Source organism: Colias eurytheme, chromosome 11 (assembly GCF_061535395.1).
Source record: "Colias eurytheme isolate Ceu_HAF_F1 chromosome 11, ilColEury1 Martin Lab GWU primary, whole genome shotgun sequence".
NCBI classification, from domain to species: Eukaryota; Metazoa; Arthropoda; class Insecta; order Lepidoptera; family Pieridae; genus Colias; species Colias eurytheme.
In genome coordinates this window covers 3,913,460-3,937,676 of record NC_142990.1, presented here as the reverse complement: position 1 = coordinate 3,937,676, position 24,217 = coordinate 3,913,460, and the positions used below count along the sequence as shown (strand labels likewise).

Genomic DNA, 24,217 nt, shown 5'->3' with positions numbered 1-24,217 from the left:
TATTCTGTTCTTGTTTTTTATTCACTGGTAACGACGAGTGGCTTAATGCTTTTGTTCTGTTTATTTTTAGAGCACGATCAACCGTCAATTGTTAGAATTGACGGTTGATTGTTTCTTAGTTACATTTTAACACTGAAATTTAAATTTATCTGGATGTGTCTTTTACGTTTAACATATTCAGTGCTATGTCAGCGTTATTAATTTATTGCTCTACAGCAGTACTTTAAAGTTTTTATTTTCTTTCGCGTTCCTTTATTCAAAGAATCTCAGTTGTATACAACGACATGATAAAAAACAATGGAGCTTCTGTTTTCTTAACTTTTAAAACGAAATCTATCTTCTTAACTTGCTTTAATATTTCTTTCTTTATATAAACGTTACGATGATACTTTAAAAAGACAACAAACAGCTCGATCTAGATGAAAAATTATAAGGAATAGTATTTTATGTAAGAAGCAATTACGATTTAATAAGTTCTCGTTATGATAGATATCTTTTAATGTTGAGATGTTCAGTGCACGCTGTTCAGATCAGACTTGAAGCTATCATTCCGAAGTTTCTGAGAAACATTTGTTTATGAGCTAAATGCAGACGTTTGGCTATAACTAGTAGTTGTAAATTCCTATTTATCTACGGAACAACCAGATTTCCCTAGTTCTTGGGAAGTTCTAGCTATAAGCTGTGATAGATTGTTGTAAATGAGTTCGTTAAATGTATTTTAATTTTTATTTCGGTATATTGAATTTTATTTCTTATTAGCACTTCTTATGAGCAATTCTTTTATATTATGTACTTGTTTGACTCACTTAAGGCCGATTTTTCAATGTTTGGATAAAACTCATTCGTCGAATAATGTATAAAACTACCATTTTAAAAACGTATTCTAATTGCCCATATTTGACAGTTTACGTGACATTTTAATATTATCGTGTAATACTTTATTGGACGGAAAAATTTTATCCAAGCACTAGCGGTCCGCCCCAGCTTCGCCCGTGGTACATATTTACGTTTTCTCTACATAAAAACCATCCTCGTACTTCAAGGAATATAAGAAAAAAAGAATTATCGAAATCGGTTCAGCCGTTCTCGAGTTATGCGCTTACCAACACATTTTGCGATTCATTTTTATATATAAGATTGACAAATCGGCCCTAAAAGTAAAGAAGTATTGATAAAATTGAGTAAAATGATGCCAGAGAAAATTTATAAACGTAGCTTCAAACGGTTGATAACTCTTATTATTCCGGTCCGTTGCCTTGTTGTTCAGTTTAGACCCCTACCAATGTTAATTCCCAAAAAGATTATGATTTAAAATACACAATAACAATTCCATTAAATAGGTTTAACATTTTTATACTCGAGGTATAATCAATTTTAAAATTAAACACGGGTTTAAAACTGAAACAAAACAGAGAAATTGGATTTTAAACTATTTAATCCTGCGTTTCGAACACACTGCAGCGAACAGAATTAACGGTTACGGTTACTTTATAATAATACCTAGTTTTTATTTTCACATCAAGTTTTATTTACATTTAAGATGAATGTTTTTTAAATAATTAATTTAGATTTTTAAGTTACACTTCAAAAAATACACTAAATGAGCTCATATGTTCCAAAAATTGTTTTTATAACATCTTTAAGACATGATTCTGACTAACGCAATGTAGACTGTTACACATTTTTATTGATATTAATCTTGGACGAAAAAACATGTTCTCTAATTACTTCTGATAGTGATACTCGTGTGAATTCGGGACGATTACTAGAACATTTAAAACAACAAGAAGCCATTCCGTCTAAAATAATTTATTTATTATCTCACAAATAATTGTTTTGCGCCATACCAGACGAATTAAGGAAGATGTAATTGGAACAATTCATCTTAGTAAAGTATTCTGTTATTGTTCTAGCAATTCTCGAGACGATACTTTACTGCATATTTTATAACGAATGTTGTACAATAATTAATTCTTGATTCAATTAGAAATGTGTTCTATTTGTTCGTTGTATGAGTTCATTTTTGTAAACCAATGTACATAAGGCTTCCTTCCTTTATTCATATCATATCAAAGGATGTTTACAAAGGATGAATCTTGATTTTAACATCAAACACGGATTATCTTAATTATAAAAATATATATTTCGCATTGGAGATGTCTAAATCATTTTGATTACCTACTGCAAAAAAGCAGATTTTAAATGTGTTTTTTTTTTAGTTTGATTAAAGTATGAAATCGTCATTTCTAAGAATTTTATAAGGCTTAAATCGCGTGGTTGAGAACTTATTCATTAAAATAACTACTGAGTTAACCTTCCGGGCCACACGTACAGTTTCTGCATTAAGGCGTTACCCGGCAATTTCGACTATGTTCAACCTCTATAAAGTCTGGTACAACATAAAACACAATACCGAAAAAAATATATAAAACTAGCTTTCCGCCTGCGGCTTCGCCCGCGTTTTCCCGTGGGATTTCCGGGATAAAACCTAGCCTATGTCACTCAAAAATGATGTAGCTTTCCAACAGTGAAAGAATTTTTCAAATCTGCCAAGTAGTTTCGGAGCCTATTCAATTCATACAAACAAACAAACAAACAAAAAATCAAACCTTTCCTCTTTATAATATTTGTATAGATAGGATGGTCTTTGATCTTTAATTGCTCGCGAGGAATTTTTTCCAAAGTTAATAGATTTCTAGAAAAAAAATGTGCCGTGGTCATCGATTTTTCCGCAAATACTCTATAAACTTCGTAACCTGCTTACTTAGAGCTCTGAAAATTTTATGTTTAATAAATTATCAGTTACACAACAGTCCCTGACGAGGATATTTTGTTTCACTGATTAGTATCTTTTTAAATACAAAATGCGAGGAAAAAAGAAGGTGCAGCGGGAGAGGTTTGAGATCCGTCAAGTATGGTCAAGGTTATTAGCGCATGTAAAAGCCTCAATTACAAGTGATAACCTTAAATTTATGCTTTGCCGTAGGAAGGAAAAATGTCACGCTAGCGTAAATACTTAGAAGCTTGGTGCATTAAAAAATGTATATTCAAGGGTATAATAGTAAGATAATTTCTAAATAAGTAGCGGTATCAAAACACCTACATTATTATCCAAAATATTGCCTGTTACAATAATTTATTTTATGAACGTCATATATTATAATTTGTATTGAATATAAATGTAAACATTTCACAGAATGTATTCGTAGTAAAATTTGTCGTTGATTTAATATTTTTCACTGTTACTTCCGTAACTTTTTGTATATTACTCGGAAGCGGAAGTAAAAGTTATTAAACACAATTGTGAAAAATCGCTTTGAAGTTCGCATTGATTAATTAGAAATGAGGAAACAATTAAGTTGTTTTCCAGAAATTTAATATATCATAATTATTGTATCAATATCATCATTATTAAAATACATTTTCAAGAGCTCTGAGGCTAAGTTAGCTACGCATCTGAAATTACTAGTTATAAAAAATAATTATCATTATTCTGTTGTAAAATCCATAATGGCAAATTATAAGATTAATGATAGATTAACATTATTGAATAGCAAAAACAGTTGCAAAGGTCTCCAACACACGAATCTAAACGGCACATAATATAAAACTGTATAATAATTAACTTTCATTAAAAAAAAACGATAATCTGTTTTATTTAGCATTCATGTTTGATAACCTCTAGTTTGAACTAGATGTTTTTATTTATTATAATTACCTATTAAAGATAATTAAAAATACTTCGCGTTATAACGCATCGGGTAATTCCAAATATCAAATTGGATTTTCATAATCAAAAGATAATATGAGGAAGTGGAATTCAAATATTTACGAAAATACCCTACATTGATAATTTCCCTCATGCTCATGTTAAGGGAGGAAAAATATGTTCTTTTTAATTTTGACATTGTGTATTTTAAATTCATGGTTTTAATTTATAAAACCATCTAGTTTAAAATAGGACTGTGGGGTTTTGGCACTGAATGTTGTATTACAGGCCATAACTTAGTTCTAGAAGAGACATATTTTATTCCATAAATAGACTTTATAAACTAGGTTATTTTACTAAGATACAAAATATAGTTTTCTATGTTACTAAAATAATGATTTTTCCAATTAAATACAGAATATACATATATCTATTATCTAATAAACATAATATATATTCCATCACATTAATCAACAGAAGACCGAATACCACTCGCGACAGTGATGCAAGACCACGGCCGTCTGGACGGCATACAAAGAGTCGTCTTCGGTTCTGGCCTGCAGTTCTGGTTGCACCGGCTACTCTTCCTTGATGCGCTGAGCTACTTGAGCCACGGCCAGCTCAGCTTGAGCCTGGAGCGGTGGATACTAGTGGATATCGATGACATCTTTGTGGGGGAGAGAGGTAAGTGAATATATATTCATTATAAAAAAAAAAAAATATAGAAGGCTTTATTTGTCGTACATACCTATAGTTTACCTAGTATATGATATATTCGGATGATGATGAAGCGATAAGGTTTGAGTGTGAGCACTAGTAAGCATGTACCATCAAGTGACTCGTCTGCTTCGCTTGTTCTCAACTTATGAAACAATATGTGAAATGCAACTGCTCTATACCCTACAATAGGACGACTGTCTTTGAAATGTTTTTGTTTATATGTAGAGAAAAGAAAAGTGTTCATTACGACTGTATGCACAAAATCAACAAACATGTAACTTATTCAATAAATGAAACAAAATCTGTAATTGAAAAAAGTTGGTTGAGTATGATTCACAATAAATATATTGTGAAAACATTAAATTAAAATTCTCGGAAGGAGAATGGACAGTTTAAATTTTCCGTTGGACTTCGAATGCTATAATCTTCTTATAAGTTATTAGTTTTTGATGAAATAAATACTTACATCGTTATGAAACAGGTATTTCAATGATATTATAAGACTGGACTGAATCGTTTGTGTGATAAACGATCTTAAAACTTGTTCAGGACCATGATGTCTTAAAGCAGTATTATTTCCAGTGTGTGATATGAAAGTAATGGTGCTAGATGATCTATATAGCTATGTATTTTTTACGCTTTAGAATGAATACATCTTTAAGACGATAGAATAACAATAATCGTCCTAAATGTAGCGATATGAGTAAAGAAAAATCGCATAGAAACATTGAAATTAATCAAATATGAACGCCATGATGCAGTGGTTAACCCATATTGCTACAATACTGCTGGGTTTAAGCGCCAGCTGAGCCCTTTGAAAGTGCTGCTCTAGCACGGCACAAAGAGAAGATCAATTAATTGCTTCTATAGAAAGTCAATCAGTCAAATATATGTTTCTATCTAAATACGAACGATCAGGATTTATTGAATTAATGATTCGAGTGTCCAATTATAAAGATAAGTTAATAATATTAGAAACAATCGACCAATTGTCTCCGAAAGTAGTAAACTCACTAGCTGACCTACGCAATTACGTCTGCTCTCAAAAGGAATATTTTTTCAGTTTTTTGCAACATGTATACCTACCCGTTTCCATTCTGCGATCTATAGTGATGATGGCCTAAATGGCCTATAGTATTCTTTAACAAATTCAAGACAAAATAATTTATCTATTCAAATCTTATTCAAATTGACTCGATCAAAAAAATCCTAGACATCATAATATTTTATGGTGTAGAATGTAGTAAACTTATAATTAATTTCCTTTAAATCTGAGTTAAAAAAATACAGAACACCCAAGCAAAGTTGGCGTGAACTGATTTTAAGTATCTCACGCAATAACGGCCACGTAAATCCGATTACAGCGTATTAACTCTGCTGAATCGAATCGAAAGCGGTCTAGTTATAGGTATATCGATGTACGTACTGAAGTTAGAGCGGTACCAATGGAAATCGGCTCAAAGGACCTGTGTGTTCAAATCAAATCAATTTCAAATCAATTATATTGTTCTAGAAGTGATGTGGATACGACTTCAAATTGAATGTGTTTTTCATACATGATAATAAAATTGAGAAGGTATTCCTATAATAAGTAGACAATAATATCATGAGGAATATGTGTAGGTACATCCATACTAATATTATAAATGCGAAAGTAACTCTGTCCGTCTGTCTGTTACTCAATCACGCCTAAACTACTGAACCAATTTACATGAAATTTGGTATGGAGATATTTTGATACCCGAGAAAGGACATAGGCTACCTTTTATTGCGAAATATGTACCACGAGCGAAGCCGGGGCGGACTTCTAGTATTATATAACTTAGTCGATAGGTCGTAAAATCCGTGCTATAATCTAGATACGTTGTCTGTCATGTTGAAAAAAATACGGCTGCCCTTAAAAACTTTTAGATATATCATTTGCCGCCAAAAAGACAACGCCGGCTAACGACACCTCTCAAGCTAAAATCCATCAAGCCGTTTATGCTGCAGAGCTTGCCAAAAAATAATCCTATAGATATAGGTATAAGTACACTTGAAAATCATACTCATCTGCCGAGATCGCATAAAAATCAATATGACGTAATATTTAGAACTTACACGTTTTTTAACGGTTTTCAACACGATTTATTCCTATTAAACGCAGAATAGATACGAAGTATTTATGTTAACATAGTAAGCTATGTTAACATAAATGATCAGATACATTAAAGCAAATTATAATCTAATGTATTTAACAATTACTATAACACAAGGAACATGATAGCAATCCATACTATCCATACTAATATTATAAATGCGAAAGTAACTCTGTCTGTCTGCCTGTTACTCAATCACGCCTTAACTACTGAACCAATTTGCATGAAATTTGGTATAGAGATATTTTGATACCCGAGAAAGGACATAGGATAGGTTTTATCCCGGAAATCCCACGGGAACGGGAACTACGCGGGTTTCTCTTTGACTGCGCGGGCAATGCCGCGGGTGGAAAGCTAGTAATATATATGGCTTTAACGATTGATTTATGTTCGCGTATCGTTGTCGCATAAAATGCGGTTTGTAGGTAATATTTATTAAGACAGTATTACATTTCAAAGAACATGCACTAATTCTTTGATATATGCGTTCATACAAATATTATACAACACTGGCTGCACTGCAAAATATTTTCTAAGCTAAAGAAATTTCCTTTAAAATAAAATGCATCCCTCAATGATATTTTCTGCAAAAACTAAAGCAAAGCCTCCGCTCTGTAGACGATGGCTTATACAAGCAAGTAACGAGTTTGTGCTAACTCGCTTTTTCAACAATATTAAAGACTGCCGCTCTCGGCTTCGCCCGCGTTGTCTAAAACTTATTAAATTATTTACCAAAACCTTTCTCTTGAATCACTCTATCTATTAAAAAAACACAACAAAATCCTTTGTGTAGTTTTCAAGATTTAAGCATACATAGGGACAGAGAAAGCTAAGCTAAAACTTTGGTTAATAGTATGTAGTTAGTGATTATTGTTTTTGTATAAATACATATCAAGAAACATCACTATTGCCGTTATGTTACGATAAAAACTCAATTACATGTATTGATGTATCGATATTGTTGTTTCGATTCTCGTAACTAGCTTATTACTTGTAAGCAGAGCCAATAATAATTGATTGGCATTATAATTAATATATTGATTATATTATATAAGAAAGGTATTCACTTTTTCAAACAAATTGTCTTGTTAAGATATACCAAATTATTTGCTCAAATATACACGTGTATCATCTTGGAACCCACAACAATTGTATTTTATTTTCAACCACATAGCATATGTATAATATATGTACGTATATAACATAGTTACACACTCATTAATTTAACCAGAGAATATGGAATCGTGTCTCCAGGGGGGCACGTGGATATTTTTAGATTTCACTAATGGAGCGACAGGATTAAATCGCACTTTGCCTGGTTAAGTGAATTTAATCATTTCGCGAATTGTACGGATTATAATTGTTATAATAACGATCACGTTTAATCCCAGATTATGTATATCAAAAGGTTCCATTGTTATGTTAAATAATTATATTATATTTAATGTCTGGCTTTATTTGATCTTTATTTTAAGAAACCTAAATTAATTCCTGAATCTCTAATGGTGCATGTACATCAAACAAACATAGAGCTATATAGCATCTCATCATTCATTCATCAGCAAGAGTATTTCGTGATCTTTTAGTGTAAACGAAAACTCGTAGGTATTAAAAGTTGTTCAGTATTAGAACGTTGCATAAAATCTTTTCGAACGCACTAATAACAACAAAAGAATGCTCTACGCAAGCTCTACGCCTGTTTACAGTAAAAGAATTTGACATAGTGGGGTTAGAATGAGCATTTGCTTGTTTGATGTTATAATGAACCGTAAGAATTCTTCAACTAAATGCGACGTCAATTACAAAAAGGAAAATGATACAAATTTGAATTTTCATATTTGTAATTAAGTGTTTAGATAATACAAAATGGCGTGTTCATTATTCAAATAATTGAAAAGTAACCCTATTTCAAAGCCCCGCTGACCCCACGGTAAATAGAGTTTAAATATACACTTCACATAGAGCCACTCCATTATCCTACACGAAGGTAGTAAATTATTTTTGGGTTGCATGTGTATTATACAGAATTTTGTTGAAAACTACAGCAATTATAAAGTTAAAAAATCAAAACCGTTTTTATACGATGCCCTTTCTATCTCAACAAACTGACTAGAAAACTCAGAGCACTATACTGAAGAATTTAAAAGACATTTATTTGCGCCATGTTTCTATGTTGTTTTGCTGTGTGGATATTTTGGAAGTACTTACGTTAAACGTTTTAAAATTAAAGAGTATGGCAGGGAATGAAAAAACACTACATTTCGGTTGATGTATCACTATTTGTGTAGTAATGCATAATGCATATGCGATGTTTAAATTTTAATATTTCGAATGCAGACTAAAGTAAAGAAGTTTAAATAAACACAAGTACTTATGGACTTCGTTGTTACCAACAAATATTAAGAATAAAACAAATTAAGGTATGAAATAAGTACCTAGCATAACGAGTGGGTATCCCTAAGTAAAAATACTGAAAATGTGAAAAATAAATTGGTATTCCGCGTATTTCACAATTAAATGCAAATAAATGGTGATATTGCGTGTACACAATTTTACTAGGTATATGTAGATTATTAGCTTATCGTAATAACTTGAACTAATTGAAAATAGTCAACGGGTTATCATGTCTCGTCTTGTCAATGTCTCCTTGAATCAATACAATATTTGGCGAGGTATTATCGACCGGCCATTCTGCCGAATTGCCACTTGTGATTATTTCACCGAAGGGACAAAACGATGCTATCTTTCGCCCAGTTGGCAATTTTATGCGGGATTATATTTTTTTAGCGCCCATTACAATGTTTGCCACTTCTGCTTTTTGCAGCTTTTAGCGTTACGAGCGTCATTCACTTGGTTTAGAAGTAAAATTGGGCTGAAAAATATTTGCGAACTCTTTCACAAACTCCCTTTGAAATGGCGGCCATTAAAATGAATTAAGCGACGCCGTGGATTAGTTGAAAGTACCGAAAAAATAAACCCGGTGAATAGAATATTTAAACATTTGCTGCATTTAACAAGCACCTTAAAGGTTATTGTGTTTTATTACGATTTTTAGTCAACTCGAGACGTTCATTCATTGCCTTTATAATTTGTTTCATAAAAGGCGTTAAACTATTACAATAGCTTTCAAGATTTATAAGCTGTCTTTGTGAGTGTATTCAAAGAGCTTTAATAACGTTTGTATGAATTCCGAAATAGTAAAGGGAATTGCGAGCTATATTAAATGTTATATTTAGCTTGCGCTAGAAAGGGAATGCAAATTAAAATACTCGTTAGTCAAATTATTGTTTTTATTATAAATGGTTTTGTTCTTTGTCGCAAATTAGTGGATTCCCACTGTTTCCGATTTTGTTATCGCTGTTTAATGCCAATGAGTTCAATACAATTTGGAATGCAAACCTAATTACCAGAACATAATTTTATACATTGGACACTTCGCTGACTTGTTTTGTGTATCAACTATCAACTTATGTATATTATTTAGGTAGTATACCATGAGAATAAATGACGATAAAATCATGCAATCATAAAATAACTTTGATTTTAATAAGCAACTTTCAGTTTAAGGTAAAGTAGACATGTCATAATCTTTCACAATGCACCGAAACCCAATCAGAAATCGTTCCACCCACAGCACACGTAACAGCGAGTAATTCAAATTTCCAAGCATTTTACAAGCACTGAACAAATATGAGCGTCATTGTTGACCTCTGAGCTCCGACCCGCCCTGTGGCCGGTTTGAATAGGATCCCGGGTCCTCGGCAAATAGTATTAAAAGGCGACTCGTATTGCCCTACACGTGCATTCTTTCCGAAAGGTAGCTCCACTGTTTTCAATAACAGCCAGCGGACGTGTGAAACTCTGTTTGTTCACGGTTCCACCGACGCTAAGTACGTGACCGGTTCAGTTATACTGTATATTAACGAATATCGCCCGTATTCCTGCGTGGATTTTGTTTGTTCGTGCAGTATAATATAAACTCTATATCTGACTATTTTCACCTCAAGGATGCAGACGTCATATACAAAAGTATTTGCGTTTTATAATCGCGTTTTAGTCGAAACTGGCCTTCAAAAGTATTTTTAATTTGCATATTGCGTTCTAACTAATGAATGAAAAATACTAAACACATTTAAATGAACGTAGCTCACGTGAAATTAATGTCTTATTCCCCAGTGAAGAATTTATTTGACGGCCACAGTACTTAGATTTACGTTTATTAGCTAAGCGATTAGCATCTATCCTTCGCGCCAACGTCCAACAAATTACTTGCATAGATAAACTAATATTAGACTTGGCGCCACGTAGCGGCAAAATAGCTATTCTAATTAAATGAAGTAGTTATAATTAAAGGCAGTCGTTTACACGAAGTGATATTGTACATTTTTAATGGCTTTATTAAAAATTTAGCTATGCTCCTCGGTTCTTCTTCAAAACTTCGGGCAAAATTTTACCCTCACTCTAGCGGTTGATTTAAAAAACAAGCTTTCGTTTGATCCTCCTTTAACTATTTTCAGTATTAAAATTTTATTCAAATCAATTCGTGTTTAGCCGTGAAAGCGTAACAGACATACAATCTCTGTCATCTTATCCATACATTATTATAATTACGTACATTTTCGCAATTATAACATAAATATGGATACGATGTTTTAATCCCGTGTACATGCGTGGTTTCACGATGTGCTCACTCGCGCGAAGCAGCATTGATGTTTGATAAAATATACGAGATAAGATAATGTGATCAGCTGTTTAAGAATTCTAAGATTCTATTTAGTCATTTATTTATTGACCACCGTGAGCTAGAATATATCGACCCTATGACTAAATTATCCTAGTACCATTATTGTAAATTACCTTTTTATAGTTCAACTAGCGGTCCGCCCCGGCTTCGCCGTTAGAACATGTTTACGTTTTCTCTCCATAAGAACCATCCTCGTACTTCAAGCAATATTATAAAAAAAAAAAGAATTATTAAAATCGGTTCAGCCATTCTTGAGTTATGCGCTTACCAACACATTTTGTGATTCATATTTATTGTATTGATGATTATAATATATAATAACCGAATATTTTAAACAGATTGTCATAAAGTATTACGTTTGTAAAGAGGCACCTTCCAGGAAGACGTGACTTGCCACCAAAGCTCACGAACTTTTTCGCAGAACCACATAATGACAATATTAATATGTATTACGATATTAAACGGGATAACCGAAAAATCAGCATTACATAATTTAATCAAGCTTCATATCTCCACGAGGGATCGACAATAGGACTTGACAATACTAGTTATACATCCGCATAATATATGTTCTTATTAAAATAATGTTTAAATTTATCTTACAGTGAGTAATTACATGTTAAAGTTTATCATTTAGGCGCACTTGCAACTGCTATCTTAGTACAAATGTATACGGAGTATTGTAACTAACTTATATTTTTCATAAAATAAGAGTATCATTTCATTTTGTTACTTTAATATTTAATTGTATGAAATATACATTTCAAAATTAAATATGACGGACGAAAAGAAAATGAGGCACGTTTTTACATTTACATAATAATAAAACACATGCAAAGATATTTATACAATGTCCGTAATGAGATTTTCATAATTTTAATGATAAATTTAATGTCGGAAATGTGATGTAAAATTATTTTATATGGTCCAATAATATTTAATTAATTGCATGCACAATAGAACAATAATTTTATGTACGGCCTGTTAAATATAATATTTATCCATAAATTTTAGAGGAGCTCCCTGGGGTATACGGTTTTATGCCGTTCACATCTGTTTCACTATCGATCTTTTTCAGCATAGAATATTAAGAGATTTATAGATTATAGATTTAATATAATCTATAGTATATTTCTATGTTTGTACTTAAGTAGTGAAAGTGATATATGTATGTACATTGGTAGCGTACGCGCAAATTTAGGCCTAAAGTTATTCGTTCTAAAAAAATTTGCTTGATTCGAAATGCAGTCCTTACGAACGTCTGGTAGATGATAAGTGTCGCTTTCATAAGAAAAACACAGCACTAAATATATATTCCATTCATACCTTACAAGGAAAAACTACAAGATGCACTTTTAAACAGGTACTCGACTTCACGAAGAAGACGTATCCGCGCTCATGGCGTCGCAGGTGGCGCTGCAGCGGCTCGTGCCCGGCTTCAGGTTTAACCTGGGCTTCAGCGCGAAGTACTACCACCATGGGACCACGCTGGAGAATCGAGGCGATGACGCTTTACTTAAGAATCGGGAGCATTTTAGCTGGTAAGAATATTAAAAAAAAATTATACACAAATTTTTGAGAAACTGTGTTGCAATCTCGTTCAAGTAAAATACATTAAGTTAAAAATTATGCAATCAAAAAGGTTGAATGATCGTGGTTTTGAAGATGTTTGTTCTGAAATAACTTCTAAAATTATTATTATTATGTTAGATTATGATATTATGTTGTTGTAGGTTACATATTTTATTTTATCGTTAAACCTGCGTATTAACGTATTCTAATTAAAATTATATAAGTAATCTAACTGGTACATATACGTTTGTAGAAACAATTTGTGGCTTTCTACCTTGATTTATACTATTAACATATTAATATAGGTACGTCTCCTTAATTGACTTTATAATTACACAGGTTTTGTCACATGTGGAACCACCAGCAGCCTCACCTGTACAACAACGTGTCGCAACTAGAAGCCGAGATGATGCTCAACAAACAGTTCGCACTAGAACACGGCATTCCAACTAACTCCTGCTATTCAGTATCCCCGCATCACTCTGGGGTATATCCAGTACATGAACCGCTATACGAAGCGTGGAGGAAAGTTTGGGACGTCAAAGTCACGAGTACTGAAGAGTATCCACATCTAAGACCTGCGAGGTAAGTTTCAAGTAGCGTACATATAGAGCTCCCGAAATAACCCCTTTTGTTCGCCAACTTCCTGACACGGACAGCGAAAAGCTTTTTTACCGTTTACCTTCACCTTTTAGAATCGCTAAGCACCGCTTGTTTGAATGCAAAAATGTTGTTCAGGAATCCGAAAGCTGTCTGCTTTTACAGTGACGTTTGAAATATTTAAATATCGCTTACAACGCAAAAGAACCGTCACTATATTATTCACATACCGGGAAATATCTCGGGGCAGGTAGGTGTCTCGGGTCGGTTGGCTCCAAAGCCTGGGGAAATCTAGAAAATAAGGGCGGGCGGTGGGCGGGTCTTTGTGGGCTTTCGCCTTGTAATATATTTCACTTACGATCGACATATTTCCAATTGTCTACGCACTGTTTCCCTTGACGAGATGCGTCACAATGGACTTGGTCTATCAAAAGATGGGAAAGAGATCCATGAGATTATTCTACAGCAAAAGGGAAAATATATTCTTTATTCCATATATTATATGATTTGCTTTATTCATAAGGCGCTGTGAATTAATTCAATATACCTAACAGCCGTTTCAATATTGATAAATGCTACAGTCTTACGACGACAATTGACATGAAGTCGGTATACATGCTTGTAACTCAAGACTTGCAAGCAATGTTGGGCTATGCTAGTGACGTCAGTATTGTGGTTGCCAAACTCCGGTACCGCAAACGGTGCGTTGCGGTGACTCCACGCTTGCCGTGTCCAAGCCGCTTATGTGTACAACATGGAATACATACACTGGTTATATATTTCGGAGATTCCTCGCGATTAATTTCAACGTCCGCCATGATCGTAAATAATAAAAAGAATCAGTGCGCACAACTGGCGCGGTTGGCTGTCGGGCGGCAAGTGTCGGTCGAACTGACACCCCCCAACCTACCAAACTACTGACTCAAGGAAAATGTCATTGTCACTTGTCATTGTCATAAATTCATTCGTTAAAACTTCAAGTCTTACTATGTCAATATTCAAACTCATAACTTTACCAATAGATGGCGTTAATACCAACTGAATAAATCAATACTCCGACACGGCCATTCTGACAATTAGCGCGTTCTCGCGCGATTTCTAAACCTATTTAGCTCTGGTCACAACTTTTCGTCAAGGTTTGTAACGTAGAACCTACATAAAGCGCGAAGCTTCCCATGTAGAGTCAACACATGAAGCGCGAAGCTTCCAATGTAGATAGAGCAAACACATGAAGCGCGAAGCTTCCAATGTAGTTAGAGCAAACACATGAAGCGCGAAGCTTCCAATGTAGTTAGAGCAAACACATGAAGCGCGAAGCTTCCAATGTAGATAGAGCAAACACATGAAGCGCGAAGCTTCCAATGTAGATAGAGCAAACACATGAAGCGCGAAGCTTCCAATGTAGTTAGAGCAAACACATGAAGCGCGGAGCTTCCAATGTAGATAGAGCAAACACATGAAGCGCGAAGCTTCCAATGTAGATAGAGCAAACACATGAAGCGCGAAGCTTCCAATGTAGTTAGAGCAAACACATGAAGCGCGGAGCTTCCAATGTAGTTAGAGCAAACACATGAAGCGCGGAGCTTCCAATGTAGATAGAGCCAACACATGAAGCGCGAAGCTTCCAATGTAGATAGAGCAAACACATGAAGCGCGAAGCTTCCAATGTAGTTAGAGCAAACACATGAAGCGCGGAGCTTCCAATGTAGTTAGAGCAAACACATGAAGCGCGGAGCTTCCAATGTAGATAGAGCCAACACATGAAGCGCGGAGCTTCCAATGTAAAGTCAACACACGAAGCGCGGAGCTTCCAATGTAGATAGAGCCAACACATGAAGCGCGGAGCTTCCAATGTAGATAGAGCCAACACATGAAGCGCGGAGCTTCCAATGTAGGGCCAACACATGAAGCGCGGTGTTTCCGATGTAGGGCCAACACATGAAGCGCAAAGCTTCCAATGTAGTGCCAACACATGAAGCGCGGAGCTTCCAATGTAGGTAGAGCCAACACATGAAGCGCAAAGCTTCCAATGTAGTGCCAACACATGAAGCGCAAAGCTTCCAATGTAGTGCCAACACATGAAGCGCGGAGCTTCCAATGTAGGGCCAACACATGAAGCGCGGAGCTTCCAATGTAGATAGAACCAACACATGAAGCGCGGAGCTTCCAATGTTTAATTTACGCGTGAAGCGCAGGGCTTCCAATGCTAAATTTACGCCATCAGCTCCTCTTAGGAAAGGAAAAAGAAACAAGCGTCTAGAGATGCGATCCTTTATTAGCATTGATCAACAAAATAAATTGTAAACATTTCTACTAACCAAAACACCAACAACAAAAATAATGGAAAAATCATCATATCGCAACCGTCAACATAATAAATACAATCGTGTATCTCAACAAATGCCGTTTACTTTGGCGACTAATCATTTTATTTTAACATAACTCAATATTTAATTATTAATTTTTAAAGCCGATTAGAAAAATAAAACTCACTCTTATTACAAATCATCAAATTGATTAGACATTTCTGGTAAACTCATAGGATATTTACTCAGCTTTTCATGACACACTTATTAATTTTTAAAGCCGATTAGAAAAATAAAACTCACTCTTATTACAAATCATCAAATTGATTAGACATTTCTGGTAAACTCATAGGATATTTACTCAGCTTTTCATGACACACATATTGCGCACGGTATTCGAATTGAGCTCACGAAAATCAATACACAACCTGTCAGAGACATCCTTCTTCTTCACGAGGATAGCCGGGCTTGAAAATGGTGACGTACTCTCGCTGATAATGTTTTTAGACTGGAGGTCAACTATTATGTCAATCATGGCCTTGCGTTCCGCGGGGGCCAGGCGATAAGGTTGACGCTGCACTATTTTGTTCGGATCTTATAATCTAATTTCCATCTCACCTGTTGTTACGACCGTCTGAGAGTTCCCCTTTAAGAAGTTTTCATTAAAATTTTCAATAATAGCACGTAAACGAGCAATATCTTGGATGTCTGTAAGGTAGGTATCGATTGCTTCTATATCGGCACTTTGCAAAGCACAAACGTGCGCACGAACATCGCGAGAAACGTGAACGTCTTTATTTTTAATTTTTAAGTTTACCCCGAGTCGCGTAAAAACATCCCGCTCAACAATGACGTCATGAGGTAAAGCCTGAGAGCCTACCACCAAAAAAATCAACCTCTAAGTGAACATCATCGATCTCTATAGGCAAAGTAATACGGGAAAAGAATGAGTGGAAGTGGAGCTAATACCAGTTAAACGCGTAAATAAAAAAAATCTCGTACACCGGTCATAACGTCAGCGATAGGTTTACGAATGAGCGAGCAGTTAGATACACTATCTACGAGGGCTTGTAATTGAAATCTACCAACAATAATTTTAACAAGCGGCGATTCTGACTAGACACACACATATTAACGGACTTTGTATCATTGCTTTTTTTTTATTTTTCGTCTCGTTGTTTAGAGAAACACACCTGCTCTGTATGCAGAAATTTACAACAATAAATGCACTGAACATTTTTATCGACAGGCGGACATTTTAATTAAAACGTTTCCGAATGTGAAACCTTAGTGTGCGGATGGAATTTACAACTTCGCTTATAGTGCCCCATTTTGCCGCAATTGTGGCACATAACATGGTCATTTGTTTCAATTTAACGCTGCTTAAAGTCACTACAAAAAGAGCTCGAAGTTGAAGGTCGTTTATTATTTTTATTAATTTGAGGGTAGGTAGCAACGTGTCTATCTAATGTTACAAAGTCCGTGGGGGTATTTTTTTTAATAAATCTGATCGTACCTGATCGTCAGAGATACCTGACATGACGACTTCGATCTCGTTCGCCTCGCTCACGCTGTCTCCAGTCGATCGATCATCGCCAGCTTGTTGGTGGAGTATTCCACGTAGCCAGTTGGTGGAGTATCTGATTCGGCGGATTGGTTCGCCGATTCTCGGAAATATGTCTCGCTCGTAGTGGCAGGGTGTCGGTTAAATACACTGGAGGAATGATGGTCAGATCCCACCGCTGCTTTCGGAGATTCCTCGCGATTAATTTCAACGTCCGCCATGATCGTAAATAATAAAAAGAATCAGTGCGCACAACTGGCGCGGTTGGCTGTCGGGCGGCAAGTGTCGGTCGAACTGACACCCCCCAACCTACCAAACTACTGACTCAAGGAAAATGTCATTGTCACTTGTCATTGTCATAAATTCATTCGTTAAAACTTCAAGTCTTACTATGTCAATATTCAAACTCATAACTTTACCAATAGATGGCGTTAATACCAACTGAATAAATCAATACTCCGACATATAGATAGCTAGATATCCTACTGATAATATACATGTGAAAGTGTTTTTGTTTGTGTCTTTTTTATCGCAATAGAGCGATATTATGACTCAGGTGTCTGAGATAGTTCGAGAGTGGCTTAAGCTACTTTTTATGTCAGTATTGTGGTTGCCAAACTCCGGTACCGCAAACGGTGCGTTGCGGTTATTCCACGCTTGCCGTGTCCAAGCCACTTATGTGTAAAACATGGGATATATAACCAGCTATATAGCAAACTAGATATCCTACTGATAATATACATGCGGAAGTATTTGTTTGTCTCTATTTCACAACGGAATGAAATTATGACGTAAGTGTCCGGAGATAGTTAGGAAGCTAGAAAGTGACAGGCTACTTTTTAACGCACGAAAAAATGTTACTCCCATGGGACTTTTTTACCACGCAAACGAAACTGTGGAAGAAAAGCTAGTATAGCTTTTGTAGCGTTTGCTGAATTGTTTTACGTTGTGTCAATACGCCATGCAATAACGTTAGGTGGTAGTGAAATAAAATAAATCCCCGTTGAAATATTTATATTTAGCGCTTGCTTTTCTATCTAGAGCTACATTTTTTTTGCGTGACAAACCAAACTTCGCCTTTATTTCTTTTTATCTATATTCAGTGATAGAACACATTATTTTTAAATTATTGAATTATTTAAATCCGTCGATAGTGAATTTATTATTCGAATCGTGTATTCTGTTCCTGGTTATAATTCAACACGCATCACATATTTACGACATATTTTTAAGGAATGACAGAGGTAATAAACAATTTTAAATCATTTTCATATTATAAAGATCTAGATGGATAAGTTCTAGATGACGTAACAGTGGAAGAATCATATCAGAATAAATTATATTTTGATCATATCACAATTTTTTGCTCTTGTCTTGATATTCGGCAGATTTTTATGGTATTTTTATAAATAGGCTAATGTATGTTTTTGCAGAACTTCTCCGATTCAATTTTATGATATAGGTACCTACCTAATTGGAATAGGAAGTATAAATCAAAAAATAAAATACGTCCTTAAGGGTGCGTATAAAGCAAAATTACCAATCTTCTATTAGATGATACGTGTAATATTCAAGACCAAATCTAAAAAATAAAATATTTATCAAACTAGATGATATGTTCAACGATTCTGTTTAAAACAATTATATTAAAACATTTGCAAGATATTTGTCAGAGCATTTTGTGTAATTACTTTTAGTTTTGGTTTTATCTGCGATAAACCACTTTTGGCGCTCTTTTTTTCTCAAGATATAAACGTTTGGTTTTGTCACGATAAAAGTGGTTTATATACACTATTACACGTATCATCTAATAGAAGATTGGTAATTTTGCTTGATACGCACCCTTAACATACGTATGTAAGTATAATTCGGTACTCAAGTTTTCATTGAAATGTATCAACAAAAGGTTAATGACTGTTTATCGTTTTTCATTTTGGTATAAAATCAAGGCTTGAACTTTTCTGATTAAGTATATAAAAATCTGGCGTATATACGAGCCATTGTTATTTTAAGTTTTCCAAAACATTCTCGTTATTTAGAAAATCAGTCTGAACTTGGTTGAAAATTGCTTTGGAATTTCGAGCTAGCAAGTGGCATTGAATATGACGTCACGCAAACTTTACAATGAATAAAGTAATACATTTTTTTATTTATAAGGACAATTTTTCATCTGTGAACCTCTCCCAATTCAAAACGATACGCCATTTTAAACGTAAAATTACAAGTTTAAAAGAGCAGGTGCAAAATGAAATAAAAGTTTCATTTCGCACGCGTAGAGACAACAAATGTTACAACCGTACACTAACTACATACTATATTATACAGAATTTTTGGAACGCGGACAAAATTTCATACGCTATTTTACGTGTAAAACAATTGAAATTTGCAATGTTAGCGTTAGCTGAGTTAACACCTAATACTCGTATATTCTGGATATTTACAACACCTAAAAAAACATTCAAAACATTCGCTGCAAAATGTCAAAGCGATTAAACAGAATAAACTAATATTGAAACGTCCACAATTTGCTCATAAAACGCACAATGAAATATTTTAATGTATATGTTGATAGAATTTAACAGTAACTATACAAATACGTCACAATATTGAAAATGATGTAGCTATGTATTTAAAAGTATTATTCGACTCTGATGATTTCTACGTATAATATAACGATTAAATTACTATATTAGGTTTAAATCTAAAGACAATAACAGCCGCTTTCACAAATCATATTTTAGTATGTTCATATACTATATACTATAGGACATTATTACACAAATCGACCTAGTCCCACAGTAAGCTCAATTCATACATTAACTTATTACATACTTTTCATAGAAGCTACAATTTCCAACCAATTTCCATATTGTTAGAAATAGAACCATAAATATAAAGTTTTATAAATTACAGGTGTGTATAACGTATAAGCCTCATCTAAAATGATGTATGTTTCTATCACATGCCATCAATAGCTGAAATAAGCCCGCACTAAGAAAAAATAAACATATTCAGAAAGGGCGGGAAATCCTCAATAACGCTATGAATATGACAATTCGGTGCGATCAATTTGCGTAGAAAGAATCCCAAATGTATGCCAGTTTAGAATATCGGCTGTTAGTGGTAAAAGGTTGCGGCTTTGAATAACGTCCAAAACAAAAACACCGAGCTGGCTATACAATATGTTAAAAGCGGTAGATAATATCTGTTTTCGATACGGGCAACCCTAATTGCGGTTCTTATTTTGTACAAACTTTGTTATCCCCCGTGTGTTTTTAAAAACATGAGGCAAACGAATTTTGTTTAAAATGTTTATTTGTATATATAGTGAATGTATTTTTTACAGATTGTTTTTTTAAATTATCTTTTTATTTATCGCGATGTTTTGTGTACACAAAACATGTATCTTTTTTTATATTTCCTTTGTTTACTATAACCATTTTTTATTATATTTTAATCGTTATATTGGGAATGTTATATTGTAACTTGACTTGTCGCGTCGTCATCCGCGGTTTTGCGCAATTCCTAAAATAACTACGTTCGTTTCGGTCTTTATTCTGAAGGCCTACAGTTTTTGCATTGTCAAAATGATTAGGAACGTTATTTGTCAGCTTTTCAGGAATTCCCACATTTTCTACGCCCACTGTGCTGCTTGTTAGAATACGTATACTTTGTCACATTCGTAATACCACATTTTTTGCCGTAGATATGTGAGCACATGAAGCAGCTTTCGCGTTACAAGCATATTATTAACAGGAGCTCATTAAAATTCTAGAAGTTTATTTTATTTTTATCTAATTTTGTGTGATCGGGATATAATATAAGATGTTTTTATTAAGTATACATTTGAAGTAAACATGAAAGATCATTATCCACCTAAGAACATGTTACGTCTAAACATTTCGCCCAACAAACTCCTACTACCAAAGTTGAATGTATCAATCGCAAAAGATATAAATATGAACATGTCATTTTCTAAGTAACCGGGCCGTCCAACAGATTGCGGCGCGGCTTCAAACACAGGGGGGTGATGGTTTTGCCCCGACAGACTTGCGGCCTGTTCACGCACACCCTCCTACTAGAGCGGTACCCAGGTGGGCGACAGAGGCTCGACAAATCGATACAAGGAGGCGAACTATTCCAGACAGTCATCAATAACCCGGTAAGTAATTTTGACTCGACACTGCCTAGTAAATTAAACACTCATTAGTATCTAATTTGTTCGGAGTTACGGGCCACCTATCCGATAGCGGATAGATCGTTCTGTGGTTGTATCGCCGACCTTCGTGGCGCGAACTAGAAGGGTAATGTTAATGATAGGTATAACAGTTCTTTGTTATTTCACTTTTAATGGTAAGTATAGCGTGGAAGGGATTAGTTTGATGTTTATTTTATTGCACTTTTGAACTTTGAAGTAGTTTAACAGTAAAAGAGAGTTATATTAATTTTTGGAACACGAAATGTTGGTTTGCAGGAATTAAAATATGGATATGAAAATCAGGACCTGTCAATACTCGCTAAATAACGAATTCAATCATGATTTATTTAATATTGTATTATGAAATGCATAATATCTACGAACATGAATTCATTAAAATTAATAAACGGAACATTTTATGTACTTACCTATAAATTGTTGAGCGTAGCTGAATATTTTCAGAAATACCTCTGTCCCGATTTTGATTGATTTGTTTTTGGAATAAGAAAATATCTCAAAAGAATTTCGCACGCTGTTTCATCGCACTGTTTTTTTGCCCTCTTTTGTTTTGTTTAAACAAATACTGAAAAACTTTTTCTATACGTACGTTCCGGACATAACTTTTTCTGTTGTACATAAAATTATCTCAAATTATTATTTTACTATCTCCCTGCCATTTAAACGCTAAATTGTCTCTATAAAATACATATGTTTTGCTTAATGTGTGGTTTGGTATAAAATAAGACGTTAACGTATTTCGGCAACGTTTAAAATTAAACATAGGAGTTAATTTGGAGTAAACGCCGCCGTGACAAACGTGTGGTTAGCGCGCACTAAAGCCGAGTGTACATTAATATTGCTCTTATCTATGCAAACTATGTAAAACAGTAGTATACGGGCTGAATATTTAGCGATATTATATATTGTAAATGCGCTGTTAATCTTTGGGTACACCGCCTTATAGCTTAGTTTGCTTTGAGCTTGCTTTGAGCCTGTAATTTGGATTCATTTCTTGGAAATTCATGAGTATTTCATAAGGAAGCATCTTGAGAATCTGTATCGGGGTTTAGGAATTTTTGTGTTTAATTTTATTTTTATTTTATCAATGAAACCTTTGAATTTCTGCTAAATACATATATTCAAGAATCTGTAATATCCTTGAAACATTTGGTGACAAAAAGCAGCTCTGAAAGTTCTGAATTGCTTTACACTAGTTAAACTAGTTGAGAATTACTAACCATAGAGTAGAAGTTCAAAACCAAAGATAGTTTCTATTGAAGTTGCATGGAATGAGCCAAAATTTTATTAGTTTACCTACCTATTCGTATCACATGTACCCTTCCGAAAGTATGCGGCATTGTACATAGGTGCTTATTAACGATTTCATGTTTTTTTTTTCTTAAATAATTAAAAATTATTTTCCCGTTTTACTTTGATTATTGCGTGACCATTAAAAGTCCTAGATTTTATCCCACAAGTAGGCTTTAATCCTCTTATATTCAATAAATATAATATGTCGTAAAATCTTTGAAGAGTAAACACGCGTGCTTGAGAGCAACTATTGACTAACGACGTAACATGTCTACAAGTATGAAAAGATATCAATAAAATTTTATTTATAGAAATAGATTATAACAGTTGCTACGAACTTACAATTTTTATACACAAGTGACTCATGCAATTTCGTCTACTCACAAACAAAATATTTGTGTAACAGTTTGCATTGCTGTACCTATAGCTCCTAGCATTCCACGATAAATGGAATATCCAAAACAAAACAAAATTTTTTTATTCGAACCAGTAGTTGAACCGCCGCATTACAAAACGGCCCTGTTTTTGAAAACAGCTAGCCGTAATGTAATACGGCGGATTATACAATCCAACTGCGACATAGCCACAGTATATGAAATAGTTATAACGTATACATATAAAGCAATCCACAAAACACTCGATAATCCCCTCCATCCTCGGTGCGTGTGAACTGCTACCAAATAAACTCAGAAACGGTCCATAAAGGAAGGCAAGGTGTTCCGAAACTTCATTAATAACTCGACACGAATTTACAGCGGACCTCCAGCGGAATTGTAGCTCGTGAACAAAGTGTTATTGTCACATACCTAACTGGTTTGGACTTTGTTTTGTGTCCTTTGTACGGTTTTTCCACTATCACTAGCAATGGGAAGCTTGGATGAATTGTATGTATAGTGGATAGATAACACGCTTGTATAGGTTGAATGTTTAGGCTTCAATTTTAGTTTTGAAAGTTAGACTTGTGTATTCAGACATTGTAAAAGTCTTTCTTTTATTGTATTCAACGAATATAATTATCCCCAACTATCTATTAATGTTCTGTTTTTACGACTGATATTTTATATGAGACAATAAACTATATTAACGTCCACACTCATTACTTTCATCGTTATAAGAAATCGCGCAGTTAAACAATGTAATCACAAGTCACAATTTTCGCACTCGTGTAAAGATAATAAGGACGTAATCTGCGGTTTATCTCAATACGGACGTCCCAATTATGCGCTTTAAGAATATTTAGCACTTCACTCGTACTCGCGGTAAGTGATGTGACCTTGCCACAGATCGGTTGCTTAGCAACGTAGCGTCATCCTTTTCTATTGGGGTCTTACTAATTTATGTGTAATCTTTGCTAT

General features: G+C 34.3%; 1 protein-coding gene across 2 annotated transcripts in view; it reads left to right on the top strand.

The window, feature by feature from the left end:
- Positions 1-24,217, top strand: part of sfl (N-deacetylase and N-sulfotransferase sfl) — a 124,094-nt gene that overhangs the window by 71,837 nt on the left and 28,040 nt on the right. For both annotated transcript variants that reach the window (XM_090106803.1, XM_090106802.1), the window contains exons 6-9: positions 4,187-4,393; positions 12,675-12,852; positions 13,223-13,468; positions 21,353-21,515. In XM_090106803.1, the coding sequence (XP_089962929.1) occupies positions 4,187-4,393; positions 12,675-12,852; positions 13,223-13,468; positions 21,353-21,515 (794 nt within the window). The remainder of the gene's footprint in view (positions 1-4,186; positions 4,394-12,674; positions 12,853-13,222; positions 13,469-21,352; positions 21,516-24,217) is intronic.